This window comes from Haliaeetus leucocephalus, unplaced genomic scaffold (genome assembly GCF_000737465.1).
Source record: "Haliaeetus leucocephalus isolate CR32 unplaced genomic scaffold, Haliaeetus_leucocephalus-4.0 Scaffold849, whole genome shotgun sequence".
In the NCBI taxonomy this organism is placed as follows: Eukaryota; Metazoa; Chordata; class Aves; order Accipitriformes; family Accipitridae; genus Haliaeetus; species Haliaeetus leucocephalus.
In genome coordinates this window covers 3769377-3792891 of record NW_010973285.1, presented here as the reverse complement: position 1 = coordinate 3792891, position 23515 = coordinate 3769377, and the positions used below count along the sequence as shown (strand labels likewise).

Genomic DNA, 23515 nt, shown 5'->3' with positions numbered 1-23515 from the left:
GGGCACAGTCACCGCAGTGATGCAGCAATGTGAAATCAGTCAAGCGTGGCTCTTTTTATTATAAATCGTGTAAGCGCATCCCAGTCTTTTGATTGGATGGGTGCACTGCATCAGAGATAGCCAAATTCCCCTCTGGGGACTACAGCAAAGGAAGAGTCAAAGAAGGAACTTGGTGACCCTTTCCCTAAGATGAAACCATGATTTATAATACATTTATAAGCTGCTGAGAACCTCACTGCTGAGGAAACACTGGGAGCAGCTGATGAAATAGCCATGAGTGAAATTAAGCTGTTCCTCCAGTGTTCAGACCCACCTCTAACACACATTCCAGAATTTAAAATCACTATAAGAAGTATTTGAAATGCAGAGATACCTATAAAAGTAACAGACACTTATTTACAGCATCACCATCAACTTTGACACTTTGAAACTTATAGATTTGTGCAGCCAAATTGTGTCTAAAGATGCCGTACAGATATTAATCTGTGCAATCTCAAGAAAGTAATCGTGGGTTTTTTTACAAACAACTAATAATGAGGTTAACCCCCTAATTTTTCAAAGTAGTCAAGAATTTTCTATACTCATCTAGGTACAACCCAGACCTAGACTTTGAGATACCCAAGTTCATGGGTTACTGTTGAAAAAAATGTAGCCTATACAAGCTGCTAGCAAAAACCCCCTGGCTTCTAATCTTTCATCTTACTGACAAAGCCATTCATTAACCTTTCAATTTCTACAAAAATAAATGCTGACAAACAGAAAAAACTCCACTTCTTTCTTATATTGTCCAAAACATATACCATGTAACATTTATGTACTGGGGAATAATTGTTTCATGGCATTCATCTTGGAATAATCATGACCACAGAAGAGTGCAACCTTTTGACTCCACTTTGCTAATTCAATAAACCCCTGTCTCCTTGTAACAGGAGACCAGCAGGCAAGACTGAAATCTTTGTACATCCACACTTGCAGCTCCCACCACTCAGATGGATCCAGTTCTGCTCATCAGAAGTGCTGGAAGATGGATGGCTCCTAAGATCCTTCTGCTTTTATTGCTAATCAAGTACTTGCCATGCCCTATAATCCCACTGTTAATACATAGCATTGGCATAGGATTTTTTATCCCAATACTGCTGCTGTCATGTGCCACTGAGAAACCCTTTAGACCAACAAAAAAAGATAGAATACGAGAGTTAGAAGTTTTTCTGCCTTCTTTGTTACTGAACAGTTTTAGTCCATCATGTTCTCAGTTTAGTCTGCCGCAGGCTGAGAGATTAACTCCTCCATTAACACTGCCTGGTGCTGTACATGCTCTGAGTTGCAAAGTGAGCCAGTAGCTCTCCATCTCCTCACCTGCATAGCTGCTGCATGCAGCTCTGCTTACCTCCTTGCCTATTTTACTACAGTATAGTTCATGATGGCTTCATACAGAAGGGGATTTTATTGCAGTTTTGAAGTTACGTTTACCTTTTTTATCTCCAACTGGACGACACAGGAACAAAGCAAACATGACAGTAGAAAATACTACAGAAATTACTCTTGAGCCACCTACCAAAAAGGTGATAAAAAGATCTTTTTGATTGCCAATAAAGTTAATTTCTTCAGGCTAATCGATCTGCTTCACCACAACAATCTTCTGCTCAAACTGAGAAATGTTTTTCAGGCCACTTTGCAAGTCACTGACTCAAAAGAAAACCCAATTGGTCTACTCTAATCACAATTACGCTTGGGTAGAAATAGAAGCCATTTATGGACTCCTGTGCCTATGGAAAGACTGATCTACTTACAGAAAGTAGAATTAAGAATGGGCAACGGGTCTCCAGTAGTAGGTTTGGTGAATTCAGCGTGGTCCTAAACTATTGAGGACAGGCTGTGATTTGATGTGCCCTTAAAAACCTCCAGTAACTGCATTTGGCAGCTTATGTTAGTAATTTATTACATCTGTATTTAAAGCTTAACTTCTTTCCTATCTAAACTAAGCCCCAGTTTCTGTCATTTAAACTCATTCAAGAATAGTGGCAGGAGAAAGTAAAAGGTGAAGATCTTCAGAGAAAAGTAGGAGCAAATATATTTTACAAACGAGGAAAAGAATAGAAAATTTCCAGTAGCAGACATAATTATACATTTTAAAAATATAAGTAACCAGTAATCTTTTAAATACTATGTTTTGCAAATCAAGTGTGGGTCCATTGTTTGGACACTTCCATGCCTGGATTTTTAAGTTCTATGTTACTGTAAAAAAGTTATTCTTTAAAAAAAAAATAAAAAAAAATCAGAAAAAAGGGCTTTCTTTACTATAGTAAAATTCTGAAGACTGGAGTAGAATTATCATTTGTAACTTGTCCTCTTTCAGTCACAGGACAAAATACCAGCGGTTTGCAGATGCAATGAAAAAATTCGCTAGAACGTCAAACAAGTTAGTACTTTGCACTTACACCTAGAGAGACAAATTACAGCTAGGCAAGAAATGTTCAATTCTGAAACTGAATGCTTTTCCTTAGATTTCTTATTCCGCTTCTTTCTCCTCCAAATTTGTGTTCCCTGAATGGTGCTAAATACCTTTCTTATGAACACAAGTAACTGGTCTTCTGTTAAGAGGAAAAAAGACACTACTGATGAAAAATGAATAGTTTAGACAAATATCTGTTATGCAATGTGATTATACTGCTCTGAATAAAATGTTTAGACTAAAGACTTAACTCTGCTTTATGCATTGAGTGTGTTAGAAAGTAGTATGTTTCCTATTTCCTTGATCCTGTAATTTTGTAGTCTTTTAGTGACTAATCTAGCCTAATTTAATTTGAATTTGATGGATATATATGGAAGTAATATTTCTGCCTCTGATCATGCCATGGAGATTTGTTCAATAAAGCTATTTGACATGGTTGTCTCCTCTGTCCCCTGGTAAATATCAGAAGTGGGGGGTTAGAGCGTGAGGAAAGCTTCAGATTTCGAGTGCAGTCTATGCTGTAGCAGCCTGGACACCTGCACCATCCTGTTTTCTGCCTTACAGTCTGATTTCTTTTCGGCCATGTGTACCCCTTCTTGTTCAGGAGTAAGATTTACAAATCAGTGAGGTCAATATTTGTTTGTCACTAAGCAAAATACTCTAGGGAATGTTTCAAATTTCAGAAGGTCTTTATGTAGTTTATGAAGCCAGAAAAGGCTTGTGTACATCATATATGCAAAACATAAAACCACACAGAATGCCCAAACTGATAGGTTAAGTACACTGAAATCCTTATCCAGCTTCCCCTGATTTTTAGTTTGGAGATATGCTACAATAAAAATTGAGACTGATTCTTCAAGTAACACATATGTATGGCAGGCAACATTTTTTTTTTAAGCTGATAATTTTATAACTTTTTTTTTTTTAATTATAGGGTTAAAATGGCTAGAACAACTTGCATAATTCTTTTTGATTCCTATCCTCAAACTAATACATAAACTTGGTATAACAAGATGGTAATATATCACTATCTGGGTTTTAAACCAAAATGTAATTTCTCACTCCTAAGTTTTTTTGTTATTTGGAAATGAATATTTTAAAGAGCATCGTAATACACATTTGATGCATTTGACAGTCTTTGAACTAATCTACCTTGAAACATGATGCTAAATTTAAAATTGCACTTGCAAAATGATTTATAAAATGGTAATTATCTTTCCTATCCAGCCTCATCTAAGTAGTTCATAAAGCAATTTCTTTGGAGCTGCCTAATCTGGGACTTTGTTAATCGGCAGCAATTAGAAGCATTGCTCTGCAGATGTTTCTTCTAGTAGCTTCTCCGTCACCTGAACTCCTCTTTCAGAGATGCTGAACAAATCTACATCCATTTTCAGTTTTTAAACAAAAGCCAACAGCTATAGAATTCAAGAAACCCTAAGACAGAGATGCTTGTCTTCCAGATGATATTAGCCTTTCTGTATGTGGTCACTGCAGCACAACATCATGCTGATTCCTCTCTTAACAACACTCTGATGCCAAGGCAACTGTTAGCTTCCCTTTATTTTGTGCTTCAGAGCATTACTCAGGTTTCAGACACTCCTGTGCTGCTTCAACAGAAGCAGAGATAAACTGTTACATATAGAGAATGTAATCTTTGTTTTCTCAGAGAAAGAGCTAAATGTTCAACTGGTAAACTTGTATAGATAGCTTCACTGGCTGCCTTGGGCTAGATAATGTATATCAGCTGTGAATCTAGGACTTTTTAAAGTGGCTTATATAAGAGGCAGTACAAATGAAAGGAATAAATTTGTAAAAGAAGGAGGAAAAAAAATCTAGGAAATTATTGTACTCTGTTGGCCTGGTATTTTTCTATTCATGTAAGAATAATTCCACTTATGCTCAATGGCAGTTTATTGCTTTTCAGCAGATGCAACTTCATCCACTGGTGTTGAGTAACTTCTGAGTTCAGGTGGGAAAATCAACTCTGTTTACTCCTTATCTGAGAAACAGAGAGCTCAGAAATCCCTACGCACTACATAAATAAGGCTTAGAAGTGGGTGGACTGCTTTGTTTCTAATTATGTTTTGCTTTCTGGTCAGTAGAGATGTGAATGATGAGAAGGACTGGAAGTGAGAAAAATCTGTATATTTCCTTAATTCTGGCAAAATAATTCCATGGAATCCATGTAGAAATTGTAAAAGTGAAAATACCACTGCAAGAGCCTCCTCATGAACACATGTGATACAAATGGTGCAGAGACCCTGCACTGGTATTTGCCTGACCTAGAGTGTTTCCAAGAGGGTACAGCAATCTGTGACCGTGCCCTCCAGTGCAGGGTTTGTCCCGCGAGCCCATGGCAATGCCTGAGAGCTTAGCACAGCATCACGACAATGAAGCAGTTTGCCCCTGGTCCTGAGCTGGGGTGATTCTACATTTGTACTAGGAACTAAGACAGGGGTTTTAAACTCCACAAGGTAACAAAAAAAGTCTGGTTTAAAGTGAAGACAATTTTAAGATCTCATCAAACCCCATAAATACATTCTGTTTAATTTTGCCAAAATGATGTGTAAACTCACTTCTTTTCCTGTGAGAAAGGATTGTTTCTGTTGTTTATAGCTTGCCTTTTAGCCCTCCTTTTGGCTATTACAACTTTCCTTAATATACTGCAATGAGAGTGATTTCTATGGCTAACACTGAAGAATACTGTTTTTAAAATTGGGTTTTTTTACGTTCTTTTGTCCTAAGTGATTTCATAAATATTTTTGCAGAAGGACACACAAAAAAAATCAGTGTGGCATAGCTTTCTGTTGCTGATATTCTTTTCCCTCTAGTGCCACTGCTTTGATATAAGGAAGTGTATTATTATTCATTGAGATATACTGCCATGTGACATTTTAAAAGCACCTCAGTAAAGGTTATTGAGTTATTTATAAAATCTACAATGAAATTAGACAACCTATATAAATCAGCCTGTCATAATGTTTACATTTTCTACTGAAAGATAAAGACAATAAAAATCCATAGGAAAGCAAAAAGTACTTGGCATCCAGAGCAATTTACTAATTGGAAAAAAAAAAATTGTCCACATCGTGTCTTGTCAGCAAAAATTCCTCTCTTTGATTCCAGCAATTCAAAGCCAAAATGCAAGGTTGAAGACATAGATTCAGGTTACATTACTGGACTCTAAAATTAATTTCATGCAACAGTCTAGATATTTGATTAGTCTGCATTATTATAATTTATTTCTGGACATTACTGGTTGCCAAATGTTCCAACTGCTTTGGGCAAACTTTATGAAGTTGTCCTCTCTTTCACTATCCAACTGAGATAAACCTCATTGCTTGGCTAAAGAAAGCTGCTTTGGATGCCAGCTAATTCACAACACTGCTTTACTTGTCTTGAGGAGTGCCAGGGAGAAGTGCTTGCAGAGGCTGATATTTAAGAACCTCTGAGCAGTCTCAGCAACCCTGAAGACCTGTGAGCACTTACTTAACTATTCTAAAAGGCAAGCCCAAGAGACTAAGAATTGAATCTGTAGCTCCACATAATGTTTAACCATGTCAGGGCAGTAAAAAGCTCTTTCACAAAGTGGCTTATATTGCGTGTGTCTATAACCTCAGCTGTTGCAAGCTTTCTGTCTTATTTGCCCTCATTCACCCCTACAGCATTTAAGTGCACTCTGTTCAATTTCTTTATCTCTACACCACTAGAAAGATCTACTAAGAAAGAAACATTCAGCACAGCTTTATATTCAGAACTAGTGCTGCAAACATTAATATAGTCCTTACTCTTCTGTCTCAAGAATGTATAAATGACATTTTATCTCTGTATTGAATAAAGAGAACGAGCACAAATTTGACATTCAGCAACTGTAAATTTATTTTCTCTGATGTAAGTCTATATATCACCTATTTTCTCCAGATTCAACAATAACTCCAATTATATTTTCATGTGTCCACGTTTTCACTAATCTAAAGGATCTAACTAAACATGGGAATTGGCTAATTTTTGCGCCTTTTAATACGTTGCTTTTTATTTAGGGTACAACCTATTCTCATTATTTCCACCAAAAGGAATAATTTTTTTTGTTAATAGCAGGGTCAATATTTTGAGAACAGACAGAAGTCCCCAATTGAAACTATACTTTCATACTAGAAGAACTACAAATGACAAGGAGATGTTTTTCTTACCATAATGAGGAATTATTGCCCAAGCCATTGCAGAAGCGTAGATGCCGCCAATCATCCAAAACATACAGAGCCAACTCAGGTGTTCACCTCGTTTCTCCCGAGCAAGCACTTCCGAAAAATAGGAGAAGACTGTTGGCACAGCTCCACCAATCCTAAAAGGAGATACAGATCATGGATTAAAGTGAGAGAGTAACAGCTAGTTGAAGTTTGAACAGGCCCATAGCTGCAGTCATTGAAAACCCAAACTACAAGCAGCTTTTCCAGCAAGAGCGTTTTTTTCTCAAATTGCACCACGTATTGGGGAACTCTTGAGGAAACTTTCACCAGTTTAGACACAATTTTTGTCAAGTATTTCATTGAAAACTCCATGTACAATTTGTTGCATTCAGTGTTTCAAGGGGATGGTCAGTGTGCCAGCCACTGGAACAGAAACCATCACAAAGTGTTGACTTTCACCATTACAAATATCCTGAAATCACGGCAGTCTACTGACAAGTGTCATTGCTTTTAACTGAAAATATTAGTCATTTTCCTGAAGAATAATAGATATTTCTCTAAGTCTTACCTCCCATGCTTTAGGTATTCAAGAAGTGACTCATTGCCAACTATGTTACTAATATGTTTTATTTCACACATATTTAAAAAGATGTTCTATTCAGTTGCACTACATGATTTGCTAAGCCCATGCTGGTTTTTTACTTAAGTTTTTTATGAAAAGCCTGTGCATTCATATAATATTCAGTTTTTCACATGGTAAAAATAAACACTGTCTGAAAGTTAGTTGGACAAAAAAAGAGTTCAACTTGGTTTTACAAAATTTAAAGTGATTCAAATTATCTATCATTTTCAGTACCAGCTTCTGGATCATCTTTTACTGTCTTTATCTCTTCACTACCAATGCAAGCTGTCAAATGTTCTACAACAGGACAAGTCCTTGTGGATTTTATTTTTCCTGCTGAAGAAAATACCTGTGAAGCTTGAAGACATATTCTTCCATAACTGATTGCATACTTTAAAGCAGTATCTTGCATGTTTTGAATTTTTAACTGAATTTTAAAGATAAATGCATATTTATGCTGTCATCTGGGAGCTGCCAAACCAGGAACAAAAAGAAGGAAGCTTGAAACACATTAAAAAAAATATTAAAAAGGAAAACATGAATACAGAAATGGTATTTCACTCCTAAGAAAATTCAGTGCCATAGCAATGCGGTATATTTTACAACGTCTTCAGGTGCAGCAATGAAATACTGGGTTCAGCTGTTATACTTGTTTATGGGTCTGCTGTTTTGTCACTTCCTTCTAGACAGCTCTTCATGAAGTACTGCTGGTCAACTCTTAGCTTTACAATGAATATTTCCTGTAGTTGAGCCTGCTAGCTCTTACACTATCTGCCAGTTCTGCAAAGGTTTATACCTCCATGATTTGTTAGTCATACAGCTAACAAGGGCTGTATCTCATTTCTTCTCATGAGTGAAAACTCTAAAAGCCTTTACTAGTGACCTGACCTGTCACAGGCAATGGAAACGTTGTCTTTGGAGGTTATCCTGGAAGCCCAGGGTGAGGAATGCTGGAAGGGACATGGGCAAGGGCGGAATCACAGCTCATTTTGCTGTGACAGGGAAGCCCTGTTGCCTCAGTGGTTCTATGGACTTGGGTCTCTCCAGTTCCCAAAGTATAAGCAGATTAGAGCTGTGATTTCTTACCCTCAGGGCTCAGGCACAGCTTTGAGTTGCAATCCTACAATATTGCCCAAATACAGTACTCATGGATCTAATTAGAGTTCTTCTAATGTTGAAAATTCACTAGCAGAACTAGAAACAAGGTCTTCCTCTTTCCTGCCTAAGCTGGGAAATGCTGATGAGGAGTTATATGTGGCCACTTTCAAGAAGACCTAGATTAATAGATTGCTCATGGCATGTAGGATAGTATCATTCATGCAATAACATCCTACCTAAAGAGAATAATTTTTGGTAAGACAGAGCTTTTTTCTCTGATTTTCTTCTGCTCATTAAGAAAATTATAGAGAGTGGTAAGTAAATATATATTTGGTAATTTTCCTGTTCTATTACCCAATCTGTTCTTCTAAATTTAGAATTTTCTTCATTTTATATGTTTCTCCATGAAGTACAGAATCTTCTCTCCATTTTATAATGCAGATATTATGGCAGTAAATATAGCCTGAAACTGTCTGTGCTATATAGCACAATTAATAATAAATCACGTTGAACACCTTAATAGTTTTCCTGTTGCAAAGTGCTTGAAAACATTCTCTATAAAGGGCTCATTTCATGTAAATACAGTTCTTATGCTTATGAAATTCAAGATTCAACATATAATCTTCTTTAAATCTCCCTTAAATTTCCTAGGCTGGAATTCCGATGAAGTGGGGCTTGTGGAGAGTTTCCAGTTGGCGGAGGAAGTCGTGCATCTGTAGGTCATACAAATGTTTGTGGGATGATGGCTTAGGAAATGGGTGGATGCTTCAAGTGAAAAGAACATACCCTCTCTTAATGTCATAAAATGCAGAGATCCTGACCAAAGGCAGCACAAAAACTTATCTCTTACCTGTCAGCATGAACCAACTGTACCATGGAGGATGGGATGTTGATGCTGCTTTAGTGTTTAAAACTGATGCAAGTGGGTTGACTCGTATGCTATGTTCTAAAGGTCCTCCAAGGCTACAGAAGAAACATTGTCTGTACTGACCAACTTAATAGGGCAAGTTTTCAAACAAATAGACCTTTTAGATGTGTAAGAGGAATTTTGGAGCCAGCAAACCAAAAGGTTTATTTAGGATATGTAAATAAACAGAAAAAAAATAACCAGCTTTGAAAAAACCCAGTTTTTCTGTTTCATCTGATGTGATTAATGTGACACTTACAGTGAGTACACCAACAGGCTAAGAAAAGCTTAAAAGTCTGGTTACTAACGTTCATATTGATTAAACAGTTAAAATAGCTTGTCTACTGTCTAAAGGAGAAATAAAGGATGTATTTTCACCATACAGACAACAGCTGCTATGTAGAGTTGTAGGTCTCTGTTTCATAGCAACTGTGTAGTAAAATATGTTGTGCGCTTCTTCGCACCTTAAACATGTGAATGGAAAACTTACTTCTCAGCTGGTTAAATTCTTCCTTCGGGCCTCATGTAAATGTAGAGCGATACTGCTAGAAGTTTTTAGGATACCTGTACCTAAAAAGCTCTTCCTATGTCACAAAGCTATTACAATGAGTAAAAAACTATTATGAAAATCTTAGGGAGGCTAATCAACAGCTGAATTGGAGGAGAGAGGAGGGAGATGGTGAGGAAGCATCCTGCTGCAGAAGACTGTTCTTTTGCTCTTATGCTGGACAGTCTTAGGGTGGCGGTAGCCATGCCTTCACTCCCTAAAACTTCCTCCCAAATGCAGAGCAAGTGACAGCAGAAAGGGAGAGCAGAAGAACTACAGCTGTTATCACACCAAACAACAACAAGGAAACTCCTTGAAAACTGTGTGGACCTAGAGAACGTTTTTAAGGACCAAAGAAATTTCTGTTTGGCTCTTGCAGAAATTGTAATGTGTGCTTGGTACCACAGCCATTTACTATTATAGAACTAATGTGGTATGTGGTATACTGAACACTGCTTGCAGAAGCATAAACTACCTCTCAAAGACTTGTGCAAGAGAAGATCAGAACAACTCCGACTTCTTCCATCTTTCACTTGTGAGGATCTTTCACATACTTTAGCAGCTATTGCACATTATGAATTAATTCATCAAATGTTCATACTACCCCCCCCATATCACCCAACAGCTACAAGGAAGAATGCACTTTCTATAGTGAAAAAAATCCTAGGCTAGATCCCACTTTCACTTACACTCATATTAGCCCTTAATAATTTAGTGGCTCCAGGCGCCCCCTTCCATATTTACATGGAGGGAACAGAATTTGATTCTCAATATTTTTATATTACAAATTTGAAAGCAGACTGCCTCTTCAGTATCCAACCAACATTGTGTGAAATGGATGGTGGCATGCACAGGAGGGAATTCCAAATAAAATTAAAGGCAGAGTTGCCACTGATTTTGAATTAGGAAGACGTCATCTTTTGTTTTATGGGAAATGCAAACACTATTTTCCCACAGAATACAGTATTAAGTCTGCCTCTGGCAATTAGTTGTTTTGATACAGTGGGCTGTTTGCTCTTATTGTGTTTATAAATTATATGGCTCATCCTCATTTGTAGAAAAGAATTTGATACATGGAACTACATTCTTTTCACATGTCTGCACGTGCAGATGAAAAGCCGGTGAAAAAAGTGCTGACTTGAGAAGAATGTTTATTCTGAAAAATGGGCAAGATTTTAGCTTTCTTAAATACAAATGATTCAAGCAAACTGAAGTTTTACATCTTATCTGTTATTCATGTATGACATTTCTTCAGTCATCATAGCCACAGCAGTGGACATAAACTTTCTATCCACAGATCATGGAGAGGAGTCCATGCATTACTTTTAAAGGGTCACAAAAAGTATCTACGAAATGCAAATTAACTATACAGGGGTTTTATACCTCCACTTGAAAATTGTGTAGAGTCTGAACATTTTTTTTAAAAGATTGAAAAACCACTGGTCTAAATCTCTGGGTGGTAACTATCTCCAGAATAACAGATTCTGTAATGAGGCATGGTCTAATACTAGCAGGAGGCAAAACTTTGTTGAGCTTGGCTCAACACCATAAAATAAACTCACTCTATAAGGATCATTCTCTGCACCTAAAACAACAGGATGCATTCCTTCAGCCTTGTCTTTTTGAATCAATATGTAGGAATATATGTAAGAAAAATGCTTAATAAACAGCAGGAGCCTTTTTCTACTGCACATATTGCTCCATATGTGGAAAGAATGGCATAAATGTCAGTCAAACAATGACAAATGTCAGTCATGATCTTTTTCAGTTATTTTTCATCTTCTGTAATAAGCCCCATCAGAAGTAGGCAGAACAAGAGTAGAATGCATATTTTTTGGTGTTTTCTCAGAAACGTGTAATTCAGTTGGAAGGAAATACCAACTAATCAACATATTGTTATCCTTTTTGATGCAAAAGATGAGTCAGTTTTGGAGCCTTATGGGTTACTTCTGTTTGGAGAAAAAATCGATGACTGAACATGTTACTTGATGCCATCCTAGTTATGGAGAATGTACACAGTCTGCCTCAAAATTCTTATTTTACTCCTACTTCTTACTCCAATTTTTTCAGGATTATGTTCTTAACATATTTCTAGCTACATTTTTAGGTTTGGGCTACTTCATTCTGTCTGCTTTTGCTCATATACAGACTCATACACACAGAGTCATCCACTGTCTGGTACCTATGCCCTGCAGCTGCATTTAGTGTCTAGAGAAAACCATCCCCTACATAGTTCAGCTTCCACTCAGCATGCATATGGCCTGTGTTTTGGGAGTTAGGTCATATTTGCTCACTTCTATTACTTCAAAAAAAGAGTTATACTGTTTCTTCTATCTATTCACAAAGAAGGGTGGCTCCTTATCCAACATTTTGATGCATTTTATTATTATTATTTTAGATTCAAAAAGAACAAGTTATTGAAGGGGAGGGATGATGATACAGAAATAAGCAACTGATCTAATCCCACTTTTCAGCAAAAGAAGGTCCAATTTCTGACCCCAGAAAATCATCCAAACTGAAAGCTATGCTTTTACCATGTTATTTCTGTACAAGCTCTATTCATGTTTGTTCTGTGAAATTATGGGGAGGGTGAAACCAAAAAGATTTAAGTGATGCACCTTAGGAGAGTAGGATTCAGTGAAACAAACAATAAGCTAAGCTATATTTGCATTTTCTTTGTCACAAACAAAGATGATAAATGCCTGCTAATCTACCTTCAGAGCTGTGATTTGTCACAACAGATTTTGGCAACTGCACAGTGTGACAGCTGGGATGAAAACACTTCTGCAAGGCATCCAGGAACCTCTGGCTTCAGATAGAAGCCTTTGTTTATTTGCAGATTCACTAGCCAAAGGGGCTTGCAGTGCAAAAGCATACCAAGAATAGAGATAATTAGGAAAAAACCCCTTACAGAATACTAAATGCACAAGGCGGGATGATGTTCTTCTGAAATATCTTGTCTTCTTCTTTTTCAAACTTGGACAACATCCAGACTAAAATTAAAGATATTGTCTGTGTGAGATGGCATTTGCAAGTTGTCACCTTGTTATTTGCCATTTGTTAAACAGTGATAGAGCTCAAAACACAGGTTCAGTGTTACATTCCTGAGATTTGGAAACAGCCCACTACCCTTTGTCCTTCTGTCCAATTGCATCTACTCTTCCCTCTTATTATTAACAGTTCTCTGCCTCCACTACCACAAGTCTTATTAAAAAACATCTCTGCTGTTTTTCTTTCAGAACTACCATCATAGACTGGCAAAGTATCTAGGAGTGAGCAGCCAGATTGATCAGTTCCCCTTGAGAACTGCTGGATAAACCCCTTCAAACTGCAGCACACTATAGACCAAGCTTTGCTGATCATTCTACCCATGTTTAAATACAAGTGACTCTTTGGAGTACATATATTAGAGAAGTTGCCTTTCAGGTACACACATGGCCTGTATGTTATTAACAGCAAGAGAGTCCTTGTGATAAAGATTCATGTGATTATTTACTGAACACTACAGTACTGTCAGTTCTGATGGAAGCTGAACTGATGAGTAAATAATTCATTGCCTAAATTTACCCAACAGTTTTTTAAAAAATCAAGTCAAATTTGATGTCAAATTCAAGCACATAATTGCAAAGAATTTGCCTGCAGTAATTGCTCAGCTAGATATGTCAGATAAATTGCTTTTAGATCTGCCAGTATTGGTAATCACAAAATCATTGTTTATGAACACTTTCTTTTGCAGATCTACTTCTTCTTCTTCTTCTTCTTCTTCTTCTTCTTCTTCTTCTTCTTCTTCTTCTTCTTCTTCTTCTTCTTCATTGCTCTTTTCAAGTTTTTACTTTAAAGGCAGATATCATAGTGCGAGTCTGTTATAGACCACCCAACCAGGATGAAGAGGCAGACAAAATATTCTGTAAACAGCTGGGAGAAGTCTCATAATCACAAGCCCTTGTTCTCGTGGGGGACTTCAACTTACCAGATGTTCGCTGGAAGTACCATACAGTGGAGAGGAGACAGTCTGGGAGGTTCCTGGCATGTGTGGAAGATAACTACCTGACACAGTTGGTGAGGGAGCCAACTAGGGAAGGCACCCCACTGGACCTGTTGTTTGCGAACAGAGGAGGACTTGTGGGTGATGTGACAGTTGGAGGCCATGTTGGGTACAGCGATTATGAAATGATAGAGTTTTTGATTCTTGAAGTAAGGAGGGGGTTTAGCAGAGCTGCTACCCTGGACTTCCAGTGGGCAGACTTTGTTCTGTTTAGGAGCTCGGTTGACAGAGTCACTTGGGAGGCAGTCCTGAAGGGCAAAGGAGTCCAGGAAGACTGGACATTCTTCAAGAAGGAAACCTTAAAGGCACAGGAGCAGGCCCTCACCATGTTCTGAAAGACGAGCCAGCAGGGAGGAAGACCAGCCTGCCTGAACAGAGAGCTTTGGCTGAAACTCAGGGAAAAAAGAAGAGAGTTTATGACCTTTGGAAGAAGGGGCAGGCAACTCAGGAGGACTACAAGGATGTTGTGAGGTTATGCAGGGAGAAAATAAGAAGGGCCAAAGCCCAACTAACACTTCATCTGCCATAAAAGACAATTTAAATTGTTTCTATAAATACATTAGCAACAGAAGGTGAGTTAAGGAGAATCTCTGTCCTTATTGGATGCCAGGCCAAACATAGTGACAAAGGATGAAGAAAGGGCTGAGGTACTTAATGCCTTCTTTGCCTCAGTCTTTAATAGTAAGACCAATTGTACTTGGGGCACCCAGCCCCCTGAGCTGAAAGACAGGGACGGGGAGCAGAATGAAGCCCCTGTAATCCAAGGGGAAATGGTTAGCAACCTGCTACACCACTTAGATGCACAGAAGTCTATGGGGCCAGGTGGAATCCACCCAAGAGTACTGAGGGAGCTGGCGGAAGTGCTCACCAAGACACTTTCCATTATTTATCAGCAGTCCTGGCTAACCAGGGAGGTCCCAGTTGACTAGAGGTTAGCAAATGTGATGCCCATCTACAAGAAGGGCTGGAAGGAGGATCCGGAGAACTAGAGGCCTGTCAGTCTGACCTTGGTGCTGGGGAAGGTTATGGAGCAGATCATCTTGAGTGCCATCACACGGCACGTACAGGACAACCAGGCGCTCAGGCCCAGTCAACATGCGTTTATGAAAGGCAGGTCCTGCTTGACCAACCTGATCTCCTTCTATGACAAGGTGGCCAGCTTAATGGATGAGGGAAAGGTTGTGGATATTGTCTAACTAGACTTTGGTAAAGCCTTTGATACCATTTCCCACTGCATTCTCCTCGAGAAACTGGCTGCTCATGGCTTGGACAGGCATATGCTTTGCTGGGTAAAAAACTGGCTGGATGGCCTTGCCCAAAGAATTGTGGTAAATGGAGTTAAGCCCAGTTGGCAGCAGGTCACAAGTGGTGTTCCCCAGGGCTCAGTTTTGGGGCAAGTTCTCTTTAATATCATTACCAGTGATCTGGACGAGGGGATCGAGTGCACCCTCAGTAAATTTGCAGATGACACCAACTTGGGAGGGAGGGTTGATCTGCTTGAGGGTAGCAGGGCCCTACAGAGGGATCTGGACAGGCTGGATCAATGGGCTGAGGCTGGTTGTATGAGGTTCAACAAGGCCAAGTGCCGGGTCCTGCACTTCAGTCACAACAACCCCATGCAGTGCTACAGGCTTGGGGAAGAGTGTCTGGAAAGCTGCCTGGTCGAAAAAGACCTGGGGCTGCTGGTTGACAGCCAGCTGAGTATGAGGCAGCAGTGTGCCCAGGTGGCCAAGAAGGTCAATAGCATCCTGGTCTGTATCAGAAATAGCGTGGCCAGCAGGAGCAGGGAAGTGATTGTTCCCCTGTACCTGGCACTGGTGAGGCTGCACCTTGAGTACTGTGTTCAGTTTTGGGCCTCTCACTATGCGAAAGACACTGAGATGCTGGAGTGTGTCCAGAGAAGAGCAACCAAGTTGGTGAAAGGTCTGGAGCACAAGTCTTAGGAGGAGTGGCTGAGGGAACTGGGGTTGTTTAGCCTGGAGAAAAGGAAGCTGAGGGGAGACCTTATCGCTCCCCACAACTACCTGAAAGGAGGCTGTAGCGAGGTGGGTGTTGGTCTCTTCTCCCAAGTAACAAGTGACAGGACAAGAGGAAATGGCCTCAAGATGCACCAGGGGAGGTTTAAATTGGATATTAGGAAAAATTTCTTCATGGAAGGGATTGTCAAGAATTGGAACAGGCTGCCCAAGGAAGTGGTTGAGTCACCATCCCTCCAGGTATTTAAAAGATGTGTAGATGTGGTGCTTAGGTCCATGGTTTAGCGGTGGACTTGGTAGTGTTAGATTAACAGTTGGACTCGATGATCTTAAAGGTGTTTTCCAACCTGAATTATTCTATGATTCTACACTTTTTCTTTTGATAGTTTTCTGTCATGTAGGCTCTCTACGTTATTTACATGTTTCCCTTGTCTAGTCTTTCTCTCCCTTTTGTATAATCTTCCTTTCCTCATAAGAAAACTGTTCTCCCAACAGTCTTAGCAAAGACAACTTCTCTCCCAGCTATGCCAGGTTTACATTAGTGAACCTTTACCCAGAGCTGAAGCTGCAAGGGCTGGATCAAAGCTATTTGGAAAGCTCAGACCTTGCCAGCTGCTTTCTTGGCTTGACTGAGAAGTGTATCTACCCTTTTGGCATACACTATGAACTTTGAAGCCAGTCACCTGCAGAGCTATTCATTAGATCGCAGTGTAAGAACACTAACAGCCTGGGTGGGAGACAGCTGGGAGCTGGAGAGGAATTAGAGGTGGCAGGGTGAGAGGACACAAGGTGTTTCATGAGAAAGTGGAGCAAGAGGGTATGAAAAGATAAATATGACATAATGCTAAATACTGATGACACACAATAATAAAAGCAGCCTGTTGGTCCAGATCTGGAGTTCCTGAAGGCAACAGCTTGTGTAGGCCAACCATCTTGTGCTGTGTCTACATGGTCCCTATCTCTGCTGGAACATTTTTACAGTCGTTACGCATATAGACCTCTTGCATGTCCTTCCTGTCTTGGCCATTAAAAGGAGGGAGATACAGGACACTAAGAGTTTCTCACCACTATACATAATACACAGAAGTTGTGGTAAAAGTCAGCATAGGTGGATTTACACAGGCAATCACCTCAAAACTGCTAGTCACAAGAAACTTCATGCACAGTTTTGGATTTTTGCTAACCGTTGATTCCTTGCAAGAGTGTGGAAGAATTTAAAAAAAAGATCTAAATGATGAGTTTAGTACTACTACATTGTCACTGGGACTCTTAGGTAGATCCCAGTAATGTGGAAGGAGTACTGCAGCTAGCTTTAGAGATATTTTCTGAGAAGGGATTAAGAAAGCTGTCTGAAGGTGAGTCTCGGATTTAATGAAGTATAGTCTAAAGTCTTCTGGAAAAGGAATTATACAGCAGAACATCTCAGGAGAGACTCTTATTCACAACGGGCAACAGGCAAGGAAAAGGCATCTTAATGGCTTCTAGTTACATAAGTTAACCACATCTAAGCTGTATTTCCTAATATTTCTGTGGGTTTGGAGAAGATATTTGGCCAAACTGGCAATTTTGGCAAATTAAAAGAACTCTCTGTAGTCTGGACATAATGTCTGGTTTGTACAATAGGACACATTTATTTAACATTTTTTACTTTGCTCATGAAAAAGAATCAGTTTCATCTTGGAGCAAACATATGAGGTTGAAGAATTTCTAAACTGTAGTTCGTCTCAGGTTATTTATTTCAGCTAGCTTTTTACCACATGAATACTTTGATTACTCTTAAAAGTAACATTTTGGCTGGATAAGTGTGATATGTTTTCCCAAATTGTATCATCTTTGGTTATTTCAAAGAAATCAAATGAAATTTGCTAGGATAATTCAAATATATAGTGCACTTTTAAGCACTTTATTCTAAACTGAGTTGTTGTACTCAGAAAAACTGCATTTGAAGTTATCTAAAAGTATCAGAAGTATTACATTGAATAAATACAATTTTTTTGTAACAGAAGGTAGATAAAATTCTCTAGCTGAGAATAATATTTCACAGTGGCAGTGTTGAATAGGCAACAACTCCAGTTCCATTCAAGTTAACAGCGATGTTATGAATCATGTTCTGGTATTAGAGAAACTTTCCTTTGACAATTTCAAAGACAGATGTAACAAGATGCTTTTTGATGATAAATCTTTGCACATTCCCCCAATGGCTAATGACAAATACAGCTCACAGTTTCTTGTCTAGGTCTTTTTACTTTGTAGGGAACTATATCTAAAGCCTTCCTAGGCCTTTATCAGGTTTTGGATTCAATTTCCTTTTGAGCTTTGATTTTGGATTAATCAATGGAAGAATCACAGTTACGGTATTTTTTTTCTGTAAAAGGAAATGATTTTGCAGACTGTCCAACATTTCTTTACTGTTTTCACTAGCTTAAGTTCACCTTTCAGACTTTCATATCCCTCAATGCCCTTTACTTAGAAACATCTTAATATTATTTATACTGTTTCGTATTCCAAATCACTTCTTTGCATGCAAAATTTTTACTAGTTTTTGGCTTTTCAGATGCAAAAAAAATTATTTGCAGGGATATTTTTCTGCTGAGCAGTTTACTTCTATAAACACATTTTGACTGCAAGAGTATCTGAGAAGAATCTATTTTATAGTATTTTAATAAACAAAATTTATCAGATACTGGTTTTATTGTTCATGCTTCTTAATCTATTTTTATATTACCTAGAAGATAACAGACCAGTTTAAACTCGATACACCTAAATGATTCTATATTTTTTGAATACTTCTTAATATTTTGTTGACTTAATTACACGAAATTGTCCAGACAACTTTTTGCCCCTTCAGAATGCTCTTCTCCAATCTGAGTAACAATACTATTTTGCCTTTAAAATATATCATTCATTTTTTTGCTTAAAATTATTCCTATTTCATATTTGGGCTCTGATTCACACAAAACTACTGGAACAAAGCCTCCTCCCTTGGTAACAGAGAGATATATTCAGTGTCTTTCACTAAGAAAGGGGAACTGACAGCTAGTGTCCAAAGACAGGACCTCTAAGATGAGGAGAGGTTATAAAGAGAAATTAAGTTGAATTTCTAGTCCCATTCAACTGACACAATTCCTTTTTCATTCAAGCAAGATGTGGGATGTAGTAAAGAATGCAATAAATGTTCAAGATTTAATTCAAACCCTTTAAGAAAATTTCCTGTCATACTGCAAAAAGATATGGCTTCAAAGCTGGTGCAAACGTCTGGGAGTTCTTCAGTGAGCGATACCATAAAGAGTTTGCCTTCTTGCACAGCAGCTGATGCAAAGTGTCTGGAGACAGAGACCTGTAAGATGTATGCTCTAACAGTGGGCATATTTGTGCCCAGCTGTTTAAAAATGAAAAGATATTACTTTGCTGCCTCTGCAGCTGGAATGTTCTAGTCTCTCCCTTCTTTCTTGGTGCTTGGCACATGATGTGTCTGTTGCTGTTACAGCCACTCTCAACATAAGATCATATCCAAAACAGGATCAAAAAACAGAGGAAAGGCAGATGTGACAAAAATACTATCTTGAATATGGGTCTTAAGTGAAAAGTAAGCTTTCTCTGAGAGTGAGTGAGCAGATGAAAAAGAAGGGCTCCAAACATGCAAAATCTGGTGGAAAAACTGCATCATCACAGGCAAACAGTGAGAACAGGAAAAGAAGAGCTTTCCCTCACCTTGAGGGTATTAAGCACAGATTCAGTTCTAGAAACCTTGTGTCTTTTATGATGCAACTCTGATACCAGCTGAAAGAGGTTATTCTGAGGAGAAATCTGGTCTTTGAAGAAAACAGCAAATGTGAGCCAGCCATGAATCTTTCTCTGCAGTAATTGCTTTGAAGAATGACTCTGCATTCTGTCTTGTTTTTTTTGTTGTTTTTGGTTGGTTGGGGGTTTGGGGGTGGGGCAGGAGAGGGGGGTCACATTTAAAATGTAATACATGGTGGCATATTATCTATGATCTATTCATGCAGCTCTCAAAGACTAGGTAGGAGGACTTTGGACACAGTGGGGACTCACACAGAGGTATAAGATACAGATATGAAGGGCCTGCTCCTTCAAAGACCATTAATCATGGTGAATGGATGAATACAAAATAGTACCTGCTTCCCAATCCAGGACATATACTTATCATGAGTAAAGCTACAGGCACTATATGTTTACTGGAAAAGCTACTGTTAGAGATGAGGAGGAGACCCTTGCAGGCAAGTTTGGCATTAGGCACAACAAATAAATATTTTGCTGTATGCCCCAAGAGGGACAATCTGGGTGAAAGCCAACAGTGTCACAAACCTGTCTGCCAAAAGACAAACCTTTGTCACACAAGGATCCAGTACTGCCCTCATGAAGTGGGCAGGCTAAGCAGGAGTGCCACAAGCTTCTGCATTTTGACAGGATCATAGAAGAGTGGAAGTGTCATGCAACATGATCAATATTTCTCTAAGGAGAGACAAAACATAGCACATGGAACTAATAGTGACCTATGATATGAAAAACACTTAAATAAGCTGGACAGGATTTTTTTGGTTTGTTTTTCTAAGTCTTTCTATAGAATTAGAAGTTGCCATTTCCTCTTGATCTCTTTTAAAGTCATATCTGAAAATATGGTGACAGACTAAGATGATTCCTCTAGCAAGAGGACTCCTCACACCTCCTTCCTCTGTCCCCTTGCCCTTCCATCCCCCTTTCTAAATCAGTTTAATAGTACTCAGTGCTATGGTAATTTCTTTTTGGCATGGGTGTCTACTCCTACCTTACTTCAGACCAGTTCAAGGGGGATCTAAAAGTGCAAACATCACACAACAGTGTTAGTACATTATGGCTACATAAACTACAGCCAGCAAACCATACAAGCAGTGGACTTCATGTGATGGCTTTATGACACAGCATACAGTGCTTTGTCTGCCAGCTCCTGTCTGTTCAGCATCCTAAAGATTGACAGTGACCTGAAATGGAATTGTAACTGGGACTTTTGATCTGAACCAAATAATTACCAGAATTGCTAAGCTAACTGCTCTGCAGAACAGAGCTCTTGATCATGCAAGGGTGCAGTAAAGGTAGAAGCTTTCTCATAGTAATTTACTTGCGTATCCCAATCTTTGCTCATGTAAATTTAAAATTATAATTGACCATTACCAAGATCTTAAACTTTTCCAAAACCTGAGAAGTTATATAAAGAAAAAGTAAATCAAACACAGGGCCACAAACACCATACTTCTGGAGAGAGCAATAATATTTGCCACACTCTAGGGACCCGTTTTAAATTTGACAGTCTTGACTGCAGGGGTATTATAAACAATATTAGGCACACAAAGACATTAGAAACTTTAGAAATATTAGTGAAATCTTACAGTACACACGTGAAAAGGGTATTATTTTGCTGACTGAACAAGCAATACATAGAGAAGCTGAAGCATAAAAGTTAAGCAATTTGATCAAGTTCACAAAGCAAGTCTTGCAAAATAAGACCAGAACTCAATCTCACAATTTGCAGTCTGTGTCTTTCCCCTAAAATCATCATTCTTCCCCTTCAGGTTGTTATTTAGGAGTGTAGTAGCTACCTTGTTTAATTCTCTTGTTCCTGACACAGACTAGATTTCTACATTAAATAATGTGCTTTTGCAAAGAGGAAAGTTTTATTAACACACAGAATTGTGAAATGAACAAAACCAGAGGAGCTTACCCAAATCCAGAAAACAAGCGACAGAAGAGGAAGAAGCCATAGCCCTGGACAAATGATGAAAGGAAGGCAAAGAATCCATTGACAGACATGCATATCAGGAGTGACTGTCTCCTTCCCACCTTGTCTGCCAAGCCTCCCCAGAAGAATGCCCCCACCATCATCCCAAGGTACACTATGCTACCTGCAATACACAAAAAAAAGAGATGTTGTTTTGTGAGCTGCATAATTGACCACAGTTGACCACACCAAAAATAGTTGATTTTCTGTATTTACAAAACAAACAGTATAGAGATTAATTTCTCCTTTCTCAGTGAATATAAATTATATACACATCTTCGCAAATATATCTAGGGAGAACAGATTTCCTACTGTGTCTTTGTCATCTGTTACTAGACACGCTGAAGCTTAATATAATTATTAAACAAGGTGCCTCTAGCTAAAATAATTAAAATACAGGCAAATAAGACTGAATGGGAGAAAGAATGCCACTATTTCCTCAGTAACAAACTGCATTCATTTTAAATACTGCAAAAATTATAACTTCCCCTACAGGAACAAAATTGTCTGAACATTTCTAGAATATAAACAGGCCTGTAGGGCATTAATCACTGGGAGTAAGATGTGCTAAGTCTAAAGGAAGCTAATTATGAGACAGACATTTTCCATTTGAAATCTATAGAATCATACATGTCCAGCCTGATTGTTTTTTTTCCTCCTGCTTCAGTGTACTGCTTTATTTAAAAAGACACTGTCCTGTATACAGAAAAGCACTGGAATGTTTTGGGTTTGGTTTTTTTTTTCCCCCAGAATTTTGAACATATATATTACAGTTTAGCTACACACATTAAAATCAATTAGGGAAAAATTATTTTGGGGTGATTTTTTTTAATGCTAATGATGTTTTCAACTTGAAGTACTTTCCCACAGAAAGATAAGTTGAAATATTTAACACTTTGACCATTCACATCTTAGCATATTGTACATTATTTCCTTTCCAGGGAAAAACCTTCTGTGGGACATTTGGCAAAAATGCACAACACATTGAGCAGACTGTCAGAAGAAAAAGTAGTTCCCAAGCTTTGGACAGAACCAACCAGATTTGTATTTTATTTGATATATGTAATTCTTCTCGCACCTAATTTCTTATTGAACTACCCAAATTGGGTTTTATCTACCTAGCAGTTGCTACCATCTTATATGTCTACCACAGAGCAGGAATTAAATACAAAGTAGCTGCAAGCAGCTAAAATACTAGCAATCCTTGTCCTGTGTCTCTTGTTGATCAGCCACAAGAACAAATTCACCAGCAACTCTGCTGGGCTTTAATTGCTGTTGTCTAAAATTCTGGCCTCCAGAAGAATCACCTCTGCCCTGCAGAAAGTAGTTGTAAGGGAAGGAAAGCTGAAAAAAAACTCTTAAATGCCTGGGCTCGGTGAACTGCATATTAATGTAGAGGTCACTCATCAATATTTCCATGCCTGGAATTCCAGATGTCCACATCCAAAGTGCTGACATCTGCAGAGTCTCATGTACCCCAAAATGTCCCTGTTCCCTCTCATGTTTTGTACAAGTTTCCACTGCTGCTACCTTATGAGATACCATTTTAAAATATTTGATAGAACACAGATTGTGTTAAATGTATATTAACAAACTAGAGAGTTATATTTTGTTCAGGTGAATATGCTGGTTTTATCAATGCCCTTTGCCACTGAATGTGACAAATACCAGCAAACCAGTCTTTTCTGCAGCTGCCTTTTTAGCCAACATAAAATAAGAACAGGATATTTCTTAGACTGGCTGTCTTCTCCACGTGTCCCTCAGGACAGGATGACAGATCCATTGCTGCTCATCACAGGAGCATTAACTGTCTTTCTACCTAGGCAAGAGCAACAAGCTCCTTAAGAACAACAGTTAAATGTCTTCTCAAAACAACTTTTGTCGATGAACATGTTCTAGCCGTTACTG

At 38.5% G+C, this 23515-nt stretch overlaps 1 protein-coding gene across 1 annotated transcript in view; it reads right to left on the bottom strand.

The window, feature by feature from the left end:
* The window catches only part of SV2C (synaptic vesicle glycoprotein 2C), an 84596-nt gene that overhangs the window by 40448 nt on the left and 20633 nt on the right, over positions 1 to 23515 (bottom strand). Inside the window, exons 2-3 of the mRNA XM_010582837.1 lie at positions 21551 to 21731; positions 6643 to 6794 (exon numbers count right to left, since the gene is read on the bottom strand). Coding sequence (XP_010581139.1) covers positions 6643 to 6794; positions 21551 to 21731 — 333 coding nt within the window. The remainder of the gene's footprint in view (positions 1 to 6642; positions 6795 to 21550; positions 21732 to 23515) is intronic.